This window comes from Neofelis nebulosa, chromosome 4, assembly GCF_028018385.1.
Source record: "Neofelis nebulosa isolate mNeoNeb1 chromosome 4, mNeoNeb1.pri, whole genome shotgun sequence".
Lineage (NCBI taxonomy): Eukaryota > Metazoa > Chordata > Mammalia > Carnivora > Felidae > Neofelis > Neofelis nebulosa.
This window is the reverse complement of record NC_080785.1, coordinates 157,552,890-157,573,620: the sequence shown is the minus strand read 5'-3', so window position 1 is coordinate 157,573,620 and position 20,731 is coordinate 157,552,890. Positions and strand designations below refer to the sequence as shown.

At 54.8% G+C, this 20,731-nt stretch overlaps 1 protein-coding gene across 5 annotated transcripts in view; it reads left to right on the top strand.

Moving 5' to 3' along the window:
* SIN3B (SIN3 transcription regulator family member B) overlaps positions 1-20,731 on the top strand; it is a 38,034-nt gene that overhangs the window by 4,081 nt on the left and 13,222 nt on the right. For 4 of the 5 annotated variants that reach the window (XR_009261052.1, XR_009261053.1, XM_058727551.1 and 1 more), the window contains exons 4-9: positions 5,268-5,468; positions 7,723-7,866; positions 13,656-13,778; positions 15,129-15,218; positions 15,688-15,806; positions 20,075-20,282. Coding sequence is in view for 3 of the 5 variants with exons in the window: in XM_058727551.1 (XP_058583534.1) it covers positions 5,268-5,468; positions 7,723-7,866; positions 13,656-13,778; positions 15,129-15,218; positions 15,688-15,806; positions 20,075-20,282 (885 nt within the window). In the remaining 2 variants the exon portion in view is untranslated. The remainder of the gene's footprint in view (positions 1-5,267; positions 5,469-7,722; positions 7,867-13,655; positions 13,779-15,128; positions 15,219-15,687; positions 15,807-20,074; positions 20,283-20,731) is intronic. The other variant, XM_058727552.1, reaches the window with a different exon arrangement.

The window sequence follows — 20,731 nt, the reverse complement described above, 5'->3', positions numbered from 1 at the left end:
GGGGGGCGGTGCGGCCAGAGGAGGGCCAGGGCAGCACAGGGGGCCTGCCGCCCCCTGAGCCAGTCATCCAGGCCTCCGTTGTAACGTCACTCCTCAGCCCTCGACTGCCCCCCCCCCCCCATCCTCACATCACCCCACCCCATCTCGGGTGTTTTAAAATAGCAACGCTAGGATGTGAAGTTAAAAATGCGCTGTGCCTTGGTTTGCCTGGCCCGGCAGACCTGAGCACAGGTCAGATGGGCCCCTCGTCTGTCTGGTTCACAACAATGTCCCCTGTTCCGGGACGGTGCCAGGCGCTGTGGGAGGAGCAAGACGCAGCCTGTGGGTGGGAAAGTGATGAATCTCCCAGCTCCCAGGTTCGCTTCAGACCAACCCCGCCTCCCGGGAACCAGCCCTTTTATGGTCAGCGGGAGCACAGGTTAACGGTAGTGAACCTTTAGGGGTCGCTCGTACTCTAAGTGGTCCCTTTCCGTTTAGAGGCAGGCCTGCCGCGTTTTCCCTGGAGGAGGGTCATTTGGAAGTTCAGTGAGTTCCTGGCGGGTCGCCTCTGCCTCTCACATTGGTGTCTTAGTCACTCAGGGGGCAGGTATAGACCACCTCCTCTGCGCCTGGTGCTGGGGTTTATTCAGAGTCCCTGCTGTCAGGGGTACTTTGCAGGTCCACGTGGGGGACTCAGAGGATACGGGTGGACAGATTAATACCCGAGGGGGTTTAGGGCTGCGTGTGAAGGCAGGGGCAGGGTTTGAGGAGCCATGGGCAGATGCTGCATGAGCGATCAAGAACCCCGCCTGTGTCTTGGGGTGGAGGTGTCCTGGGTGGGGTTTAAGAGCCTGGGGTGGGAATGAGTGGGCGTGCTTGAGAAACAGCCAGGGAGCCTGTGGGGTTGGGAAGTAAAGGGGAGAAGGTGGAGGAGAGAGCCAGGAGCATGGGGAGCCAGTGGAGAGTTCCAGAAAGGCCGCTCTGGCTGCGGTGCCAGAAATGGACTGAGGGGGCAAGAGAGGATCTGGGAGGCCATGGAGGGGTCCGTGTGATCCAGACAGAGTGGGTGGGGAGTCTGTGAAAGCGGGAAGTCCACGGAGGCTCCAGGCGGCCTCAGCCTCTGGGTGAAGGTGGCAGGCACTTGCTGAGGTGAGCAAAGCCTGGGAGCAGTCTGGGTGGCAGGGTGCCGCCCTGTGTTTGCGGTATGCTGTCTGATGAGCTGTCTCCTACCTATCCGGGTGGGGCTGTGTGCGGCCACCACTCCAAGGGCTGGCTATGTGGGGCTGGCCATCTGTGCCTAGGAGTATACCTAACTGTGCCTGTTAGGTCACTCAGGGTAAGCAGACAAGAGAAAAACTTGGATTGTTCTGGAAGGTTTAGAGCAGGGGTTGGCCCGTGGGCCAAAGCCAGCTTGTATTTGTATGGATAGTGGTTTTTACATTTCTCAGAGATGACATTAAAAAGGTTTTAGCAGGGGCACCTGGGTGGCTCAGTCAGTTAAGCGTCCAACTTTGGCTCGGGTCATGATCTCACAGTTCATGGGTTCCAGCCCCGTGTCCGGCTCTGTGCTGACAGCTCAGAGCCTGGAGTCTGCTTCAGATTCTGTGTCTCCCTCTCTCTCTGCCCCTCCCCTGCTTGTGCGCGCTCTCGCTCTCTCTCTCTCTCTCTCTCTCTCTCTCTCAAAAATAAATAAATAAACATTAAAAAAATTTTTTTAGAGGTGCCTGGGTGGCTCGGTTAAGCATCCAGCTCTTAATTTTGGCTAAGGTTATGATCTCACAGTGAGATTGAGCCCCACATCGAGCTCTGCACTGGGCTTTGAGCCTGCTTGAGATTCTCCCTCTCTCTCTGCCCTCCCCTTGCATGCTCGCTCACTCTCTCTCTCTCTCAAATAAATAAATAAATAAATAAAACTTAAAAAGAAAGATTTTAAGAGCCCCTGGATGGCTCAGTTGGTTAAGCGTCTGACGCTTGATTTCAGCTCAGGTCGTGATCTCATGGTTCATGGTTTTGAGCCCCATGTCAGGTTCCGTGCTGACAGCTTGGAGCCTGGAGCCTGCTTTAGATTTTGTGACTCCCTCTGTCTACCTCTTCCCCCACTTGTGCCCTCTCTCTCTCTCTCTCTCTCTCTCTCTCTCTCTCTCTGAAAAACAAATAAACATTAAAAAAAAAACCAACTCACCAAAGTTTTGAAATTGTGATAATATTCACATAATGTGAATTCCCGTTTTGTAAGTAAAGTATACAACTCCGTGGGTTTGCATATGTTGACACAGCCACTGACACTAATTCCAGAACATTTTTATCACCCCAGAAAGAAACCATACCTCCCAATTCTCCTCTCCCACCAGCTTCTGGCAACCACTAATCCACTTTGTCTCTGTAGATTTGCTTGTTCTGGACATTTTATTTCAGTGAAATCATGTATAACTTTTCGTGTCTGGCTTCCTTCACGTAGCATGATGGTTTCGAGGTTTATCCTCCTTGTAGCATGTGTCAGAGCTTCCTTCCCTTTGGTTTTTTTTTTCTTAATATTTTGTTTTTAATTTTATTTTGGAGCACACGAGCAGGGAGAGGGGCAGAGAGAGAGAGAGAGAGAGAGAGAGAGAGAGAGAGAGACTCTTAAGCAGGCTCCAACGCTCAGTGTGTAGCCCGACATGGGGCTCGATCCCATGACCCCTGGGATTATGATTTGAACCGAAACCAGGAGTCGGACGCTCAACCGACTGAGCCGCCCAGGCACCCCTCTTCTTTCCTTTTTATAGTTGAATAATACTCCATCGTATGGTTGGACCACATTGTTTTTTTTTTTGTTTTTTTTTTTTTGTTTTTTTTAATTTTTTTTTCCAACGTTTTTTATTTATTTTTGGGACAGAGAGAGACAGAGCATGAACGGGGGAGGGGCAGAGAGAGAGGGAGACACAGAATCGGAAGCAGGCTCCAGGCTCCGAGCCATCAGCCCAGAGCCTGACGCGGGGCTCGAACTCACGGACCGCGAGATCGTGACCTGGCTGAAGTCGGACGCTTAACCGACTGCGCCACCCAGGCGCCCCACCACATTGTTTATCCATCCCTCCGTTAATAGACACTCGGGCCGTCTGCACGCCTGTTTTCGACTCTTTGGTAGATACCTAGGAGTGGGGTTGCAGGGTCACGTGGTAACTATGTTTAACTTCCCGAAGAACCGCCAGACCATTGGCCACGGCAGCTGCACCAGGACTGTCCGGCCCTCTTTGCCAAGCCGTGGCCGTGAGGAGAGTTCACCTTGACACAGTGCCTCACTCCACTGTAGAAGGGGTACGCCCCCTAGGTGGGCAGCTCTGATGAGCACGGCCACCTTTGCAGCAAACCTCTGCCCCAAGGCTGCTCCATCCCCCTAACCCTCCCTGGCTCCTGCTGACTCCTGCTGACTCCTTCTGGCTCCTTCCGCTGCCAGGCCAGCACACCTGGAAGGAAGGCGGTAGAAGTAATCAGCAAGAGCGTCCCCACCGCTAGGGAGAGCCAGTATTTAGAATTGTGGCTGCTGCGGGTCTTTGGCGTGTGTGCTTGTCTCGGCTCAGACTTTTCTAGAGTTGCTTCTGCACCCATGTTTTGGGCTGAGTTGTGTCCTCTCCCCAACCCCGCCCCCACCCCCCACAATTCATACATTGAGGGCCTAACCCTCAGTATGTCAGAATGTGACGGTACTTGGAGATCTTTACAGAGGTAATTAAGGTAAAATGAGGCCCTTAGGGTGTCCTTATAAGAAAAGGAAATTTGGACACACGGAGGGACCCACAGAGATGGTCAGTGATGTGAGAACACAGTGAGAAGACGGCCGCCTGCAAGCCCAAGATGCCTCCAGAGATACCAACCCTGCCGACACCTTGATCTTGGGCTCCAGCCTCCAGAACCGTGAGGAAATAAATTTCTGTTGTGTCAGCGGCCCAGTCTTGTGGTGTTTTGTTACGGCGGCCTGAGCGGTGTAGCACAGCCGTCCAAGAGGACAGCGAGTGTGCCCGACGGATGTGCCCATCATGATGACAGCTGTGTGCCCAGCACTCCCCATCCTGCAGAGTCTCCGGGTCAGTGCTTGGTGCCACGTGCTGATATCACCGCCCGCCGAGGGGGATGGGAACACCCGGCTCCGTCTGCTCCTTCTGGTCATCTGATGATTCCCAGCAGTGGATAAGGCTGGCTCTGTTCCAGGCACCGTTCCAGGCGCTTGGGATACGGCAGCGAACAAAGTGGCATCTCTGCCCTCGGGGCGTTTGCTGTCTGGTCGGGGGTGAACAGACAACGAAATGAGTACAATATGTTATGTGTAGGAAGGTGACACGTGCTGTGGAGAAAAACCGAGCAAGAAAGGGGCTTGGAATGCTGGGAGACAAGGCCATTCGAGTTTGGCGTGGGGCGATTCCGGAAGACTCGCCGAGAACGTGTCCTCACAGATACCTGAAGCGGAGCTGGAGGGATCCCGACCTGCTGGAGAACCAGCTGTGCGCGGGGGACCTGCAGGATGCCAGGGGGTCGCCCCTGAAAGCCCAGTCAGGGTTTGTGGGGTGTCTTCAGAACCGCGCATAAAATTTCAGTTTAGAAACCTCAGCATCCCCTTCTTCATGGGGGTGGTCCTGCCCTGCCGCAGGTTAGGATTCTGGGCGCCCTGGAGAGAGAGGTGTGTGTGTGTTTTCTTTTTCATCTTTGTACGGACAGGAAAGCACACAGACGGAGGGCAGGCATGACGACTGGCCGGGGCCCGTCTCCTCTCCCGGGTGACGCGCCCCGGGCTTAGCACCCGAAGTCCCACAGTCCTGGATGGCGTGGGCGGCGGGGCCCCAACTTTGCCGGCACCGCTGACAGCAGGTGCTTTCACACCTCAGGACAGTCTCGCTGCAGTGGGCTGGCTTGAAAGCGTGGGGAGATTCTACAAACAGCCCCAAACTCCACTCCGAAGGGGATTACACTGTCCACTTCTCGTGCCTTTCTCCCGAATGCTCGCTTTTCAAGGTGTCCGGTTGTCCATCAAACTTCTGTGTTCTTTGGTGAGACGGAGGCGAGTTCAGGAGACTCACCGGGCACCAGGCAGATGCACAGAGTGGTGAGGGAGGAGTTACCTGCACGTTCCGTGCCGCGGGCCCCCCCCCTCCTTCGCTCCCCCCAAAGGAACGTTTCCGTGCATCTCGTTAAAAACCTTGGCTCCGCGCTGGGTTTCGTGCTTGCTCTTTGCGCAGGCAGTGGCTCTGCCCGGCGTTCCTCACCCCTGTTCCCGGCGTCAGGACCGCCGGTAACTCAGGTCGTGCTGTTCGCAGGAGAATTCGCAACACCACAGCGACTGCACGGAGAACTTCAAGCAGCAGATGCTGTACAAGGAGGACAAAGCCCAGGTGCCCTTGGAGTCAGATTCTGTGGAGTTCAACAACGCCATCAGCTACGTGAACAAGATTAAGACCCGTTTTCTAGACCACCCGGAGATCTATAGATCGTTCTTGGAGATCTTGCACACTTACCAGGTGAGCAGCCTCCAGACACACCTCCCCAGCGTTCATGGCGCCGCATCCGAGGTGTTCACGTTGTCTGGTCTGAATTCGTCAAACCCTGTAAAATTCTGATCGGCTTTTTTTTTTTTTTTTTTTTTTTTTTTAACTGCGATACAGTATACGTAACCTAAAACCCCCCACTTTAATCTTTTCTAAGTGTCCAGTTCCGTGGCATTAACTGTGCAGCCATTACCGCCCTCCATTTCCAGAACCCTTTTCATCTTGCAAAACTGAGACTCTGTCCCCATTAAACATGAACTCCCCCAGCCCCTGGCTCCCACCATCCTGCTGTCTGTCCCTCTGAATTTGACGACTCCAGGGACCTCCTGTCATAAGTGGGATCATAACAGTCTTTGTCCTTTGGTGTCTAACTTCTTTCATTCACCATGATGTCCTAAAGGTCCGTCCACGTTGTAGCCTGTGTCAGAATCTCCTTCCTTTTTCAGGCCGAAGTATATTCCGTGGCCTTGACACCCCAGTTGTGTTTATCCGTCCGTCCATTGATGGCCACTTGGCCTGCTCCCGTGTTTTGGCTGTTGTGAATATAATACTGCTGTGAACATGGGCATACCAGTACCTGTCGGAGTCCTGTTTAGTTACGATTTGATTTGATTTGATTATTATTATTTGTTAATTTTTTATTTATTTTTGAGACAGAGAGAGACAGAACATGAGCAGGGAAGGGGCAGAGAGAGAGGGAGACACAGAATCTGAAACAGGCTCCAGGCTCTGAGCTGTCAGCACAGAGCCCGACGCGGGGCTCGAACTCACGGACTGTGAGATCATGACCTGAGCCTTAGTCGGCCGCTTAACCGACTGAGCCACCCAGGCGCCCCAATTTTATTTTATTTTTAATTTTTCTCAAGATGTTAAGTAATCTCTGCACCCAACGTAGAACTTGAATTCAGAACCCCGAGGTCAAGAGTCATGTGCTCTACTGACTGAGCCAGCCAGGCGCCCCTCGTTAGGATTTTAATGTGCTCTTTGAGGCACCTCTGCATCCAAGAAGCACTAGGAAGCACCTAATACAGGGATTTAAAAAGAACCTAAGAAGCTGGTCTTCTTTTTATAAGAAGGCTTCGCGATTGTTTTGACAACACAGCTACCCTTTATTTATGCTAATTGCCAGCAAGTTCTGTGCACGGCCTGGGGCGACAGACATAAGTGGTTGCTGCTTGGTTCGGTCTGGAAGGAGAAACTTAGAGCTCTGCGGGGTGGAGAAAAAAAAGTGTGTGGGAGGAGGCCTGGGGTTCATGGTTGCCAACCCTGGACGGGGGGTGGGGGGGTAGTAGGGGTCAGGAGGGGGAGATTCAGGTTGAATTTGACACACCAGGCAGAACCATCAGGCAGCTGAGTGTAGACAAAGGGTAGACTGTCTCGAAGCCAGGAAGGTCTGTGCAGTGCAGTCACAGGGGTCAGATCAGATAGAGGGCTTCAGGGGACCTGAGCGCTGGGAGGGAAATGTCAAGGCCACTTGATGGGAGGGCTCACTCCCCTTAGAGCCACGGAGCAGAGCCCCAGCACCGCCACCTTTGCTCTGTCACATTCTTGGGGATAAAGTTGACAGGGACTTATTTCTAATGGCTGTCCTGAGTTCTGCTTGCTGTTTCCGCCCCTCCCGACCCGGGTCCCCTCCAGTCTTCATCTTGTCGCTTTAAGCTCCAGGTCGGGCCGTCTTCCTTCAACCATTGGGGTCTTTGTGACTCCGGGTGGACAGGCCCCTCATCCTGGTAGTCCCTTCCCTTCAAGGTCCAGCCCTAGCTCCCCTCCCCCCTGCGCAGCAAAACACGCCCCTTCGCCCTTGGGAGGGGAGTGGGCTCATCACTCACCTTGTACTTCCCCAGCCTCTGGTTGAGGACATGCAAGGGTGGAGGCCAAATCGTTGATGGCACGACTGTGCCCCGCTCTCATTCTGTCCACACTCCTACACAAGCCCCATCCCTGGCCAGGGCTCAGGCTGTGTCGTGCGGTGGGACCAGGACAAAAGCATACAGAGCTATTCTCCAGAGCGAGGGGGCCCAGCGCGGGGCACCCCGGGGTGTTAGCAGGGTGGCAGGCTGCACTCCTGTCTCCTGGTGGTGGCGGTCACGGGCTCTGTCGGCCGGTTAGTTCTCTGTTTCGTGAGTCATCCCTCTGTCTCCTCCACAGCGGGATGCCTGAATGTCACAGCCTGGGGTGCCTCGTTCCTTGGCTAACGACTCATTTTCCCTTTCCCGAAAATCGGCAGAAGGAGCAGCTGAGCACGAAGGGCCGGCCATTCCGAGGCATGTCCGAGGAGGAGGTGTTCACCGAGGTGGCCAATCTCTTCCGGGGCCAGGAGGACCTGCTGTCCGAGTTTGGACAGTTCCTGCCTGAAGCCAAGCGCTCCCTGGTGAGTACAGAGTGCCCACTGTGACCCGAGGGCCACCTTCTTCTCAGCCGGGGCCCTGTTTCTCAGGGCAGCCCTGAAGACCAGGCCAGCCTTACCCCTGCCCAGGACACACTGGCTTCCCCCAGAAGGCACACAGCGTGCAGACACCCATGGGCCCCCCCGTTCAGGCTCACGTCCACATCCTGCTGGGGCAGGTCCTGCTGTGGAGACCTGCCTGCAACCGGTGCCCTATGGGCAGGTGCAGGTGGGGGCGGTCCAAGGCAGCGTGGGGAACGGGGGGCACAGAGGGCGACGAGGGGCTTGGGAGCGGAGGGCAGGCGTGCAGACCGCATCCTCGGCCTTTCCCCCCCTGCCGTGGCCTGAGGCCCGCCGGGCTGCCCTTGCCACATCCTTTTCATTTTATTTTCTGTGAACGTAAGGCTTTTTAAAACTTGAAGTGAAATTCACGTAACGTAAAATACACCATTTTGAAGCATTTGGTTCAGTGGCATTTGGTTCACAGTATTATTCAACCAGCACTTCTGTCCAGTTCCAGAGCATTTTCATCACCCCGAAGGAGACCCTGGCCCCGGGCACAGGCACTCCCCTCTCCTCCTCGCCCAGCCCCTGGCACCCGCCAGGCTGCTTTCTGTCCCTGTAGATTGACCTATTCTGGACGTTTCGGGTAAAGGAGATCACATGTCACGTGGTCTTTAGTGTCTGGCTTCCACTCAGCGTGATGTCCCCGAGGTTCATCCACGTCATGACATGCGCCCAGCCCTCGTTCCTCGTTATGGCTGAGTCATACTCCTTTGTGTGGACGGACTGCATTTGGTTTATCCCTTCCTCCGCCAGTGGACATCTGGGTTGTTTTCTTTTAGGGGATTGTGAGTGATGCTGCTGTGAACGGGCATGTGCAGGGATTGATTTGAGTCCCCGATTTCCGTTCTTTGGGGTCTATACCAAGGAGTGGAATTGCTGAGTCATACGGCGACTCTATGTTTAACTTTTTAAGGAGCTGCCAGACTGTTCCACAGCAGCTGCACCGTTTTACATTCTCACCGGCCGAGCACTTCACCTCGTCCCCAGCACTTGGTTTTTGTTTCGTTTTGTTTAAAAATTTTTTTTCTAACATTTATTTATTTTTGAGAGACAGAGCGAAACAGAGCCCGGGCTGGGGAGGGGCAGAGAGAGGGAGACACAGAATCCAAAGCAGGCTCCAGGCTCTGGGATGTCAGGCCAGAGCCCGACGCAGAGCTCGATTCAGCAGGGCTGAATCTGTTTATTAGCTTTATTTTTTACTTAGTTTTAAAAGCTGATTTAGTTTTTGAGAGAGAACATGCAGGTGGGGGAGAGGCAGAGAGAGAGAGGGAGAGAGAGGATCCCCAGCAGGCTCCACACTGTCAGCACAGAGCTTGACGCAGGGCTGGAACCCGTGAATCGTGAGATCGTAACCTGAGGTGAAATCAAGAGTGGGATGTTTAACCGACTGAGCCACACTGTTTGTTAGCTTTAATGGTCTTGTGTCTTCACTAGGAATTTTTATATACACGATACTATGGCATCTGCTAATACAGTTTTCCTTCTTTTCCAATTTGGGTGCCTTTTATTTCTTTTTCTTGGCCTAATTGTTGTGTTGAATAGAAGTGGTGGGAGCAGGCATCCCTGTCTTGGTGCTGACCTTAGACGGAAGGCTTTCCGGCTTTCAACGGAGTGTGCTGGGAGCTTTGGGCTTGTCGTAAATGCCTGTTATCAGATTGAAGAAATGCTTTTCTATTCCTAGTTTGTTGACTGTTCCGTTTCCTCTTTTTGTTCCCTGCTTTGGACGTTGAGCTGGGGCGCGAGCACACAAGCGTGCCCACTGCTCCCCCTCTTCCCCCCCCCCCCCCGCCCCACCTTAGGGCATCACCACCTCTCCAGGGTCCCGCTTCTAAATGAAGATGTGGTGGGGGTGGGGCAGGGCTGGGGGCAGCAGTCTCGAGTCGGGGGCTTGGTGGGATGGGCACAGGACTCTGGGTTTGGATGCCATCAACATTCTAGGTAGAATCGCATGGCCTCTCAGTGTCCATGAGTGCTGTCTCTAAGTCGGGATACCACCCAGAAACACTTCCTGACTCAAAGTCCCAGAAGCTCTGCTCCTGTCAAGTCGGGAGCTGTAGCCTGTCCTTCCAACCTTCCTGGAGCCTTGGGCGTGCTCAGGGGCTGGAGGGCCGGGTCGGGCCCTGGGAGCACACAGTCTGGGCCGAGACACTGGCTCGGCCTCCACAGGGACTCAGGAGGGCTTGAGCCAGCCGCGTCACCTCCTGCGCCTCATTTCCTTGTGTCTCACGTGGGGATGATGGCCTTCCCGCTCAGATGCAGATTGGAAAGCTATCAAGTGCTTTGCGCTCAGCCCGGGACACACGCGGTACCCCAGAAAGAGCAGCTCTCGTTGTTTAGGGAAGGCGGGCGTAGCACCCAGACGGATTACCCCCACCCTCTCCCAGCGCCAGCGTCCCCCCAGAGTGTCCGCCCAGGCGCAGGGCCTCCCTCTGCCCCGCCAGGACCGGCCTGCCACCCGGCCTGTGGGAGGCCCCTGGGGAGTACCTGGGGAGGGCTGAGCAGAGCCCCCTGGGGACAGGGAGCTCCCTTCTCCCAGAGGCTCTCAGCTGAGCCCACCTCCTCGCGTCCCCACCCTCGTGTGCGCTCTCGGCCCTGCATGTCTCTCTGAAGCGCCACAGCCCACGGCCCTCCTCGGGCGGGCTCCCTTTTCCCACACACGGCCCCCTGCGGTGCTGCGCGCGCCCTTGTGCTGGTGCGCCTGGGGTGCAGCTGTGCGCACTTGGGCCCCGGTAGCTGGGGCTGAGTGGTGCCGCCCACCGGCTGGCCCCGACCCACCCCCTCCTGTGGCACACTCGGTGGGCTGTCGGACTGTCGTGCTTTCGGATCGGGATCTCGCACCTGGGCTCCGGCCTGTGTGGTGGCAGCTCTCGCCCCGGGCCCTGCCCTCGCTGGGGGCAGCACGGAGGACAGGGGCAGCCCATCCTCGGGGCAGAGGCGCCTGGCCGAGTCCCAGGCCCGCTTTCGCGGTCCTGGCAGAGATCAGGGGGCCAGGGACGTCCCCTTTCTCAAGAGCGCCCTGCCTGGACAGGAGCTGGAGGTGCAGCACTGGGGGAGGGACCCTAGCAGGTCCTTGGGGCTGCGAGCCCTGCCTCTGCAGGAAGTTGGGAAAGCGGGCGCGGAGCCCCCCTCTGCTAGAGTTGTGGGGGTGGGGTGCACAGCAGACACGTGATGACTCACAAACAGGCGGTCCGAACTCTGCAGGCCTGCAGCAGGCACAGCCTTACTTTTCCCCTTGAGGTTTCCGTCTTGGTGCTGGGTCCTCAGTGCTGCGTGGGGCCGGCCTAGCCTTGTTCTCCGATTGCCATGGCCGCGCGCCCCCTGCTGGGCACCGCTGAGCATTTGTGAAGCTGGACGCTGACAAAGCCCGCCCTGGAAGAGTCAGCGTCTCCCTCCCCAAAAGCACCTGCCCACACAGTTTCTTTAAATAGCATCTGTTATCAATTCAGCAGAGGGTTTTTTTGTGTTTATTGATCAGAGCGTCTTGTACATTTTAACAGATTGAATGAACTTTTTTTAAACTATTAAAAGCACCCACATACAATCTGTTGTATAATTTGATCTTTTATTCACCATCCTTTATGTTAGTTTTTGAATTTCCAAATTTCCATTAAGACTGCAGGAAAAAGAAACCAAAGATGAAATTCGATACTGTGCTAATTAAATGTGACCAATTGGCTTAAGAGGGGTCAACAAACTTTTTTTTTTTAATGTTTGTTTATTTTGAGAGAGAGAAAGCAGGAGCAGAGGAGGGGCGGGGGGGGGGGGGGGGGGAGAGAAAAACTCCCAAGCAGGCTCCGTGCTGTCAGCACAGAGCCCAACGTGGGGCTCGATCCCACAGACCCTGAGATCATGACCTGAGAGTCCGGTGCTTAACCCACTGAGCCACCCAGGTGCCCCAACAAACGTTTTATGAAGAGCCAGATAGTAAGTGTCTTAGGCTTTGCAGGCCAGTGGGTCTCTGTCGCAAAGACTCGGCTCTGTCATTATGGCTGGAAAGCAGCTTTGGATGCTCTGTAAACCAGTGGGCGTGGCTATGTGCCAGTAAAACTTTGTTTGCAAAAACAGGCCCAGCATGGGTAATAGGTCAGCCCCTGGCCAAGGTGTCTTTGGGGGTCCGTCCGGCTCACACATTCGTGGTTGGGCACACATAACTAAAAAGTAAGAACTGTCTGAATGAAGTATTAGAGAAACTCGATAATACTGAGCTTGTCTTCTGGCTGGGGAAGCCTGGCTGGGTGAACGGTGGGTTTCCCTGTCAGGCCCCTGGTCCCGCTCGGCACATCACGGCGTCACCCGGCCGCCTCCTTTAGGAATCGGTGCTTGCACCTGTTCAGGCATCTACAACAAGAAATAGCGGTTGAAGATGGTTCTTTCGAGTAGCTTTGAATCTCTAGAAAACTGTTCTCCAGAGAAGTGTAATCAGTCCCCTAAGGGCCAAGTTTTGCCTATAATTAAATGATGGGTCTTTAATACGATCGGTATAATTATTATGGTAAAAATCACACGTGTTCGTGAGAAAACCAAGCATTAATTAGAACATCAGTGAACTTCCCCTTCCCTGTCTCAGTTTCTAAGTCATTCTCTTCAGAGGTACGTACTCGCAAATGTCTTACATTATCTTTCCAGAAGTTTCCTACACACGTGCAAACGAATGTTTATTCGCCGATAAAAACTAAACATCCTCTTGTTTATTCTGCCCCTACATTTTTTTTTTTTCTTGTTCATGTAAGAATATACCAGGTACACCTGTCCCCAGCAGGGACATAGAGGACACGGACACAGAGTTCACTGGTATCTGATAGTTCCTGGCTATTTTGTTTGGCTACATCACACCTTGCTCACCCAGCCCACACTTCGGGCCAAGAGTACTCCTCCCTTCAGGTCGTGTCTCCACGTCCCAGGTTCGGTGGCGGGGCGGGACCTGGGACGTAGTGGGGTGACTGCGGGGTGCCTCTCTGGCCCAGCACGCATCTTGCAGAAAACCTTGCGGCCTGTCTGCCTCCCCAGCGTCTGCTCCGCTCTCCGCCACGTGCACATAGATGCAAATCCTGAACCGTTCTTCCGGAACTATTTTTCGTAAATATGGCTGACACCCTGTAGACACCCCACTTGTGAGGAGCATCCCTGTCTATGAAGCGTAGGACCTGGGAGGACCGGTGACGAGCCCCTGGCTGCGTGCTGACTCTCCTCAAGACGTGTTTTCTCACTCGTAGAGAAGAATACAGACTCGGCTGGAAGCCCCCGCCCCCCACATCCCTCCCCCCAAGGTGCCCTGGTAGCCGCTAGCTGCTTCCTCTTACTGCCGAGGCTGGTGCGTGCCAGTGTCCCCGCCTGAAATGCTCTTCCTTTCTATGGGGCACTCAGACATGCAGTCACATCCCCGTTGTCAGTGGTCTGTTGGGTGCGCCCAACTCTGGTGTCTCCCTGCTGTGCCCTCCTGCACCTGTCAGGACCCTCATCCATCCTGGCCTTTCCTGCACCTTCACCATGTTAAGATTACGATGATTTGGGTGCACGGTCTCTCCCCTAGTAAACGTGAGCATCTCGAGGCTGGAGTCGTCTTGCCTGCAGACGGGGCCCCTGGCCTGTGGCAGGCGGCATTCACTGGGGCCGTGGGCCGAGCCAAAGGTGGTTCCACGCATTCAGACCCGCCAAGAGCCAGCCCCGAAGGGCCCAGCACTAATCGCCTCCTGTGTTTGTGTTTTTAGTTCACAGGAAATGGACCATGCGAAATGAACAGCGTCCAGAAGAGTGAGCATGAGAAGAATCTGGAACACGGCAAAAAGCGCTCTCGGCCCTCGCTCCTCCGTCCGGTGTCTGCACCAGCCAAGGTAACCGTCAGCTGTGCACACAGGTGACCCACACATGTGGGCACCCGGCAGCCTGGTCCTCGGGAATAGGTGACCTCGGGAGCAATATGCAGAGGCTCCGAGCAGCAGGCCCTGGGAATGGACCCTGGTCTGACTGGAATTCATCAGCTGTGGGACCTTAGGATGTCAGCTCACTCCTAAGGTGGCTGTTTACCTGTTACCCCTGGCTCACAGGATTGGTATGAGGAGTGTTACCTTTTCCGGTGGAAATAGGATGTACTGCTCAGTCTGCTCCTTTTCGCCATAATGGCTCTTTCATAGGCAGGGCCACCATGTGCACTTGTGCAGGTCGGTCACTGCACAAGAAGCCCGCTGAGAGGTGAGAGAGGCTGAGATCCAGCTCGTGTCGCACTCATTACCGGTGATGGCGATTTTCTAATTCCGTCACATTTTGTGCATTTACTAGTTGGCTTTCTACTGTAAGGAAGAGCCTTTTTCTTCATCCCCATTTATCAGGTTACCTATACCAGCATGGACCCTGAGTTATAACCCATGATTTTCACTGTTTATCTTGGCATCTAAACTGTCTCAGATATGGCCAGTGGGGCCCCTTCAAGCTGGCTTCTGTGTCCTCTGGACATATCCCCAGCATTGGGAGATGATTTTGTAGGGTCCGCAACGCCTCAAGAGTGCAGCTAAGTTCTGGTCTAAGTCCAGTTTAGAGACAGAAGTCTTCACAGAGATTTAAAACCCAAGCTTCTTGGGGCATCTGGGTGGCTCAGTCGGTTAAGCGCCCAACTCTTGATTTCGGCTCAGGTCAGGATCTCACGGTTCGTGGGTTTGAGCCCCGTGTGGGGCTCCGCGTTGACTGCGCAGAGCCCGCTTGGGATTCTCTGTCTGTTCCTTCCCCACATGCGTGCTCTCTCTCAAAATAAATTAAAAACAATTTTTTTTTTTTTTTTTTAAACCCCGGGCTGATCCAAGAGATTGGATCATCCTGTCCTCTTCCCGTCCCCTTGCCCCCACCATCACAGCCCACGGGACAAAACAGGCAGGGGAGAGGGTTCTGATACTGTGTCCAGGGGCACGTCTCCCTTGCCGTTCCAGTTTTGTGATGCTCCCGCCTCTCGTCGAAAGCCCTAAACTGCCGAGATTTAGATCCCAGATTGTGGGCAGGGCGGTTGTGACCGTCACCCTTCGCCAGGCCACAGAGGCTGAGGTGGGTGGTCCTGAGAATTCCTCCACAGGGGTCCGGGGCAGACCTCCCCCGGCACCTCATGACGGTTGCTGTCGGGAGAGCTCAATGTTGCCGATGTGGCAACTCTGACAAAGATGAACGGAGCCTTCACGGCACGGGATTTCTCTCCACAGAAGAAAATGAAACTCCGAGGTACCAAAGACCTGTCCATCGCTGCCGTGGGCAAGTATGGCACGCTGCAGGAGTTCTCCTTCTTTGACAAGGTGAGCCGTCGAGGCCGGCCTCCCCCAGCTCGGACGTGCAGGATGGGAGCCCCAGGGAAGGGAGCTGGGAGGGTGGGGAGCTGCTGGGGCCGGCCTGGGAGAAGGGGCCGGCACCCAGCTTCCACAGCAGAGGGGGTTCGGGCAGGAGGCAGCAGGGCTCGGAGCCCCAGCAGGCTTGAGGACGCACGTCCGCCCCTCCTGAGCTGTATGGCTTTCCTAAAGCAAGGATGGTCCCGTGGTTCCCCCATCGGGGTCGGTGGCAGGAGCCAGCGAGATGGCCCCGTGCACGCACTGTCCACGCCACGTTATCAGTTGCACACAGAGCATTGCCCTGCGGCCCGCGGCCGTCACTCGAGAGCATGCCTGTGTTGGTCACTCTGCGCTCACCGAGCGGTGTCTGAGCCGAGCGAGGGGAGGGGTGAGGGTGGGGCCTGGCCCTCCGGGGCCCCCTGACCCCCTCTCCCCGCAGGTTCGCAGGGTGCTGAAGAGCCAGGAGGTCTACGAGAACTTCCTTCGCTGCATCGCACTCTTCAACCAGGAGCTCGTGTCCGGCTCTGAGCTCCTCCAGCTCGTCAGCCCGTTTCTCGGGTGAGTGACGCTTCCCGGGGCTTCCCACGCGGGTGTGTTTCTGGAAACTCCGTCCACCCTGCCGTTGGTCATCGCTTTCGAGAAAGAGTGAAGCCTTTTTTTCTTTTTTTAATTTGGTTTTCAATCGCAAGGGTCATAGAGGTCGTAGGTGGAGCTGCAGTCGGAGGAAAGAACACAGGTCCTGGGCGCTGTTCGCCCGTGGCGGCATCTGTGGTCACGTGACAACCAGGATGTTGACTCTCGCCCAGTCCACCCATCTCTTCAGGGTTTCCTGTTTCTAGTGTATGTGCGCGTGCATGTTGATACAGCTCCGTCACCTGGGAAGCCTCGTGTGTCCGCCGCGGTCAAGATGCGGAGTGGCTTCAGACCCACAGGGGTGCTTGTGTTGACCTCTGATACCCTCACCCGTGTCCCTCCTACACGCCACCCCAGTCTCGGCCCCAACCCCCTGGCAACCCCTACCCTATGCTCCACCTGTAGACCTTCCGCAACAGAAGCGTATAAATGGAATTATACCGTAGGTAACTTTCGGGTGATTGGGTTTTCATCGCCCAGCGTAAATCCCCTAGAGATTCACTTGCTACGTGCTTTTAAAAACTACCAATCAGAAATTTCGAAGAAGGATGAAAGGGCCACCCAGCCTCCCGGCTGTCCAGAGAGAAGCCCTGTTAGCGGGTCAGCGGTCTGCTTCCAGCATCCCCCGCTGCTGCAGGTGTGGGCGGACCCTTGGGGCGGGGGCAGCCGCTGGAGGGCAGAGATGTTCTAGGAGGTGAGTGCATGTGCCCCGTTCGTGCACAGTGTGCTTTCTTGCCTCCTCACCAGCTCTGTCCCATCGGGCGAGTGTCCCAGCCAGTCTGAGCCTGTTCTCCATTTATAGAGGTCCCGCATGGTCTTGGAGCGCTCCAAGTGGGCTGGACACGTAAGACCTTTGAAGTCGTGTCTGGAGCATGGCGAGCGCACGTTATACGTGACCCACGGTATCTTAGCGCTAAAGATGTCCCCAGGGACCGGTGCCTCCTGAGCCCTTTACTGTGAATTTAAAAAATGTTCTTAATTTTTATTGAGGCAGAGACAGAGCATGAGCAAGGGAGGGGCAGAGAGAGAGAGGGAGACACAGGATCCCAAGCAGGCTCCAGGCTCTGAGCTGTCAGCACAGAGCCCAATGTGGGGCTCGAACTCACGACCAAGAGATCATGACCTGAGCTGAAGTCGGACGCTCAACCGACTGAGCCACCCAGGTGCCCCGAAAAAATGTTTTTAATTTTTAAAAAAGTGTATAAACTTAAAGCACAGATCCAGGAAACCATGTGAAGGAGGACTCCATGAGTCATGAATCATTTTTAGGCAAAGCCTCTTGTGCCCACCACCCAGGATACAAGTGGGCCTGGGCCGGCCCCCAGGAGCCCCTCCATGTGCCATCCCATCATGCTCTCTGCCCCTTCAAAAGCATCACTGGGGAGTGAGCACCTCCCTACGGTACGGATGGCACGGGAACCACCAAGCACACGGCTCAGTCTTGCCCCTTTGTCTGGGTTTGGTCTCCTGATTCGTCCTGCGAGTCCCTCCCCCTTTTGTCCTTACTGTTTCGGTGTTGGCGCCCCCACCCCTTGGGTGGGTTTTGCCACCTGCAACTTCACGGCCCCATCCCCCATGTCCCTCTGTCTGTCCGGAGGCGGTGGTGTCCGAGTTCTTTTTATGGTTCATTCATTTATTTATATGTTCGCTGGGGGTTGCAAGAGAGAAAATCTCGACAGTATTTCCCACCTTTTGGCGACCCAGGGTAGATGCTTGATTTCTCCCTTTATTGTGGTGTCTGGGTGATGAGTCACATTCTTGTCTCATCGGGACCAGTTAGGGACCAATTCTTTTTTTTCTTTTTAAGCATCAAATGGACTCACTGACACGTTAGATGTGTTTCTGTATATTTTAAAGATGGAGAAGCTGAGGCCCAGAATGAATACCTCTCACTTTCCCCAGAGACCAGCTCCTCAGAGAGAGCTTTGCCGTGGTGACTGATGGGTCTGGGGTGGGCCAGCCCGGCAGCTGGCCCTTCATTCATGCTCTGCCCTCTGGTTATGAGCGTGGCCGTTGTTTCCCATAAGTAGCATCATACTGTCAGGCTGGGCTACAGCACCCTTTTTTTTTTTTTAATTCAGTATTTCTTGGCCAGTGTCAGCGGTCAGTGTCAGACGTGAGCATACATGATCATTTTTAGCGACTGCATAATGTTCCCTTATTTGTATGTACTGTGGTTTTCTCAGCAGGGTCTGTAACGGACATTGGTCTCCAGTTTCTTTCTGTAATCGGTGCTGAGATCATGGCTCCGTAGGTTGGGATACCCAAAGGTCAAGTTAGGGTCGTCAGGAGGTGCTTCCTTGGTGATTCTGAGAGAGGGTACCCACGTCAGGGTGACCCATTTGCTGGGGTTAACTTTCCCAGGCTGGTAAAGCTGTGGTAACACTTTGAAAAACGGCCCAGAGCAGGGTGGTGTGGTTACATACACCACTTCGGCCATACCGTGCCTGGCTTTTTATATGGACTTGGACTGCCTGCTCACTCCCACGGAAGCGTGTCTGTGAGCTCAGAATCCAGTGCTTTGAGCCTGGTTCCTGGCCGGGAAGTGGGCGCTGTTGTTGGAAAGATGAAGTGCCGTGATGAGCTAGGGGCCCGTGGAGGCCTGTGCGGGGCGGGGAATGCCGCACGTGGCCTTGGCCTGCCCACCCGGGCACGTCACCAGCCCGCAGTCCGAAGTGGGCCTCTGCTTCCTACCAGCGGAGTGAGAGTTTCTTTGTTCGCCAAATGGCCAAACCTACCTCCTGCAGTTGTCGGCGGGATTAAGGGAGAAGAATGAAGGAACTCAAAATTTGAGGTACTGAGCCGGTGGGCAGCGTTGGGTCGGGGTCCGCTGTTCCCCGAGAGCGGTGTGGGGGCAGCAGGCCTCTCTGACTGCTCGCCTTGATGTGAGGCCCAGCTGGGCGAGCATTCACCTCGAAAAGGCCTGTCTTGCGTTGTGAGCCTCGGTGTGGGTTTGCACACCCACAGGCAGCCATGCTCAGGGGCCCAGAGATCTGCCACCTGGTGATGGCACAGCCTTAGTCGGGGCCGGAGTGGGGTGTGCCGGAGTGACCGTTTCCCCTTCCGAGCATTCGTAGTTTCTGCTCATGCCGACTGCAGCCTCCGTTGTCCTCTGCACTGGTTTTGTGGATGTTTTCCATCCCTGTGTTGCCATTCGCTTGTGTGTTTTCTTTGTGAGCTGAGTTGGCATGGGGTCCTTACAGCTGGGGCACAGTGGACGGCCGTCTCAGGAGAGGAGGGCATGGGTCACGAAGGAAGGAAGCTGCCGGAAGGCAGGTCACCATGCCACCTGTCAAAGTAACTATCCTTTTGGTAGGATTTCATACTCATTTAATCACAGATCCAGGTGACGTTGGGGGCCAGTTGTGTTCAGATCTTCCCATTGCACAGCCATTACGTTACGACTCACGTGAACTTGTCTGCGGAGGGATCCTTTCCTGGGAGGGATTGCCCTAGGGGAGGCTTCTCCCTCAGGGAGGAAGGCTCTGGAGCAGGGGTTGGCGGACTTTTATCTGTCTGGGGCCAAGGGTGGCACTACGGAACTCTGGCATTGTGCAAAAGCAGCCACAGACCATACTAAGCAATGGACACAACGATGTACCAATAAAACTTTATTTGCAAGGACGGGCACAGATAGCTTGCCAATAGTTCACCAACCCCGGGCCTGATGCCCAAACTCTTCCGGTTAAAGACCATCACTGAGGTGCCTGGGTGGCTCAGTGGGATAAGCATCCGACTCTTGATTTTGGCTCAGGTCACGATCTCATGGTTTGTGAGATTGAGCCCCATGTGGGGCTCCGCACTCAGTGTGGAGATTCTCTCCCTCTCTGCCCCTTCCCCCGTGCACGTGCGGGCGTGCTCTCTCTCTCTCTCGCTCTCTTTCAAATAAATACAATTTAAAGAACATCACTAACCCCAGCTTCTGCCAGTCTAAGTTGTCTATTCCAGCATGTTTCAAGGCTCTCCTGTTAGTGGCGGGACCTGGCTGATGACAAAGGGGTGGGAGGGAGATTTACTCACCATTTGAGGGCATTGCACACATCTGGTGCTTGGTTCCGCCTCTCGCCACTCCTCTCTGACCACCTTCAGCAGTCTACACGAAGCCATTCTGAAATCTCCAGGTCCCTCTCAGAAAGCACCCGCACCCCCCCACCCCCCGGAATCCAACTTACTCTTTGTCTTTATTTCTGAAGGAAATTTCCAGAACTCTTTGCACAGTTCAAGTCCTTCCTGGGGGTAAAGGAGCTGTCATTCGCCCCGCCCATGAGCGACAGATCCGGGGATGGAATCAGCCGGGAAATTGACTACGCGTCTTGCAAACGCATTGGATCCAGCTACCGAGCGCTCCCCAAAACCTACCAGCAGCCCAAGTGCAGTGGGAGGACGGCCATCTGCAAGGAGGTAGTGCCACAGTAACACCCATCACCCCCATGCTTTACAGAAAAGAACTGAGTGTTGACCCCCTAAATACTGAATGATGGATGGTGCCGGGGTGTGGCCAAAGTGCCTGCACTGAGAGGATGGTTTCTTCTGCTGGTAGTTTTGGCCGCCGTGGAACAGACGATGCTGGCATAGGCTTTGGCATGTTCTTCTGTCGTTTAGACTTAACGTTTCTTTCTGCCGTCAGCCTGCTCTGTCCCAGGTTCGCTGTGCTTGGTATGTTCCATTTAGCTTGACCATTGAGTACTTTTTCAGGGTTAGTAGACAAGAGTGTTCCTCTGTTTCCATAATTCAAGAGTGCTTGCTGGATTTCAGGATATGTAGCCCAGGAGTCAGTAAACTAAAATCCGGCCCATGCCGGTGTTTGTAAATAGTTTTGTTGGCACACAGACATGCCCGTTCATTTACAT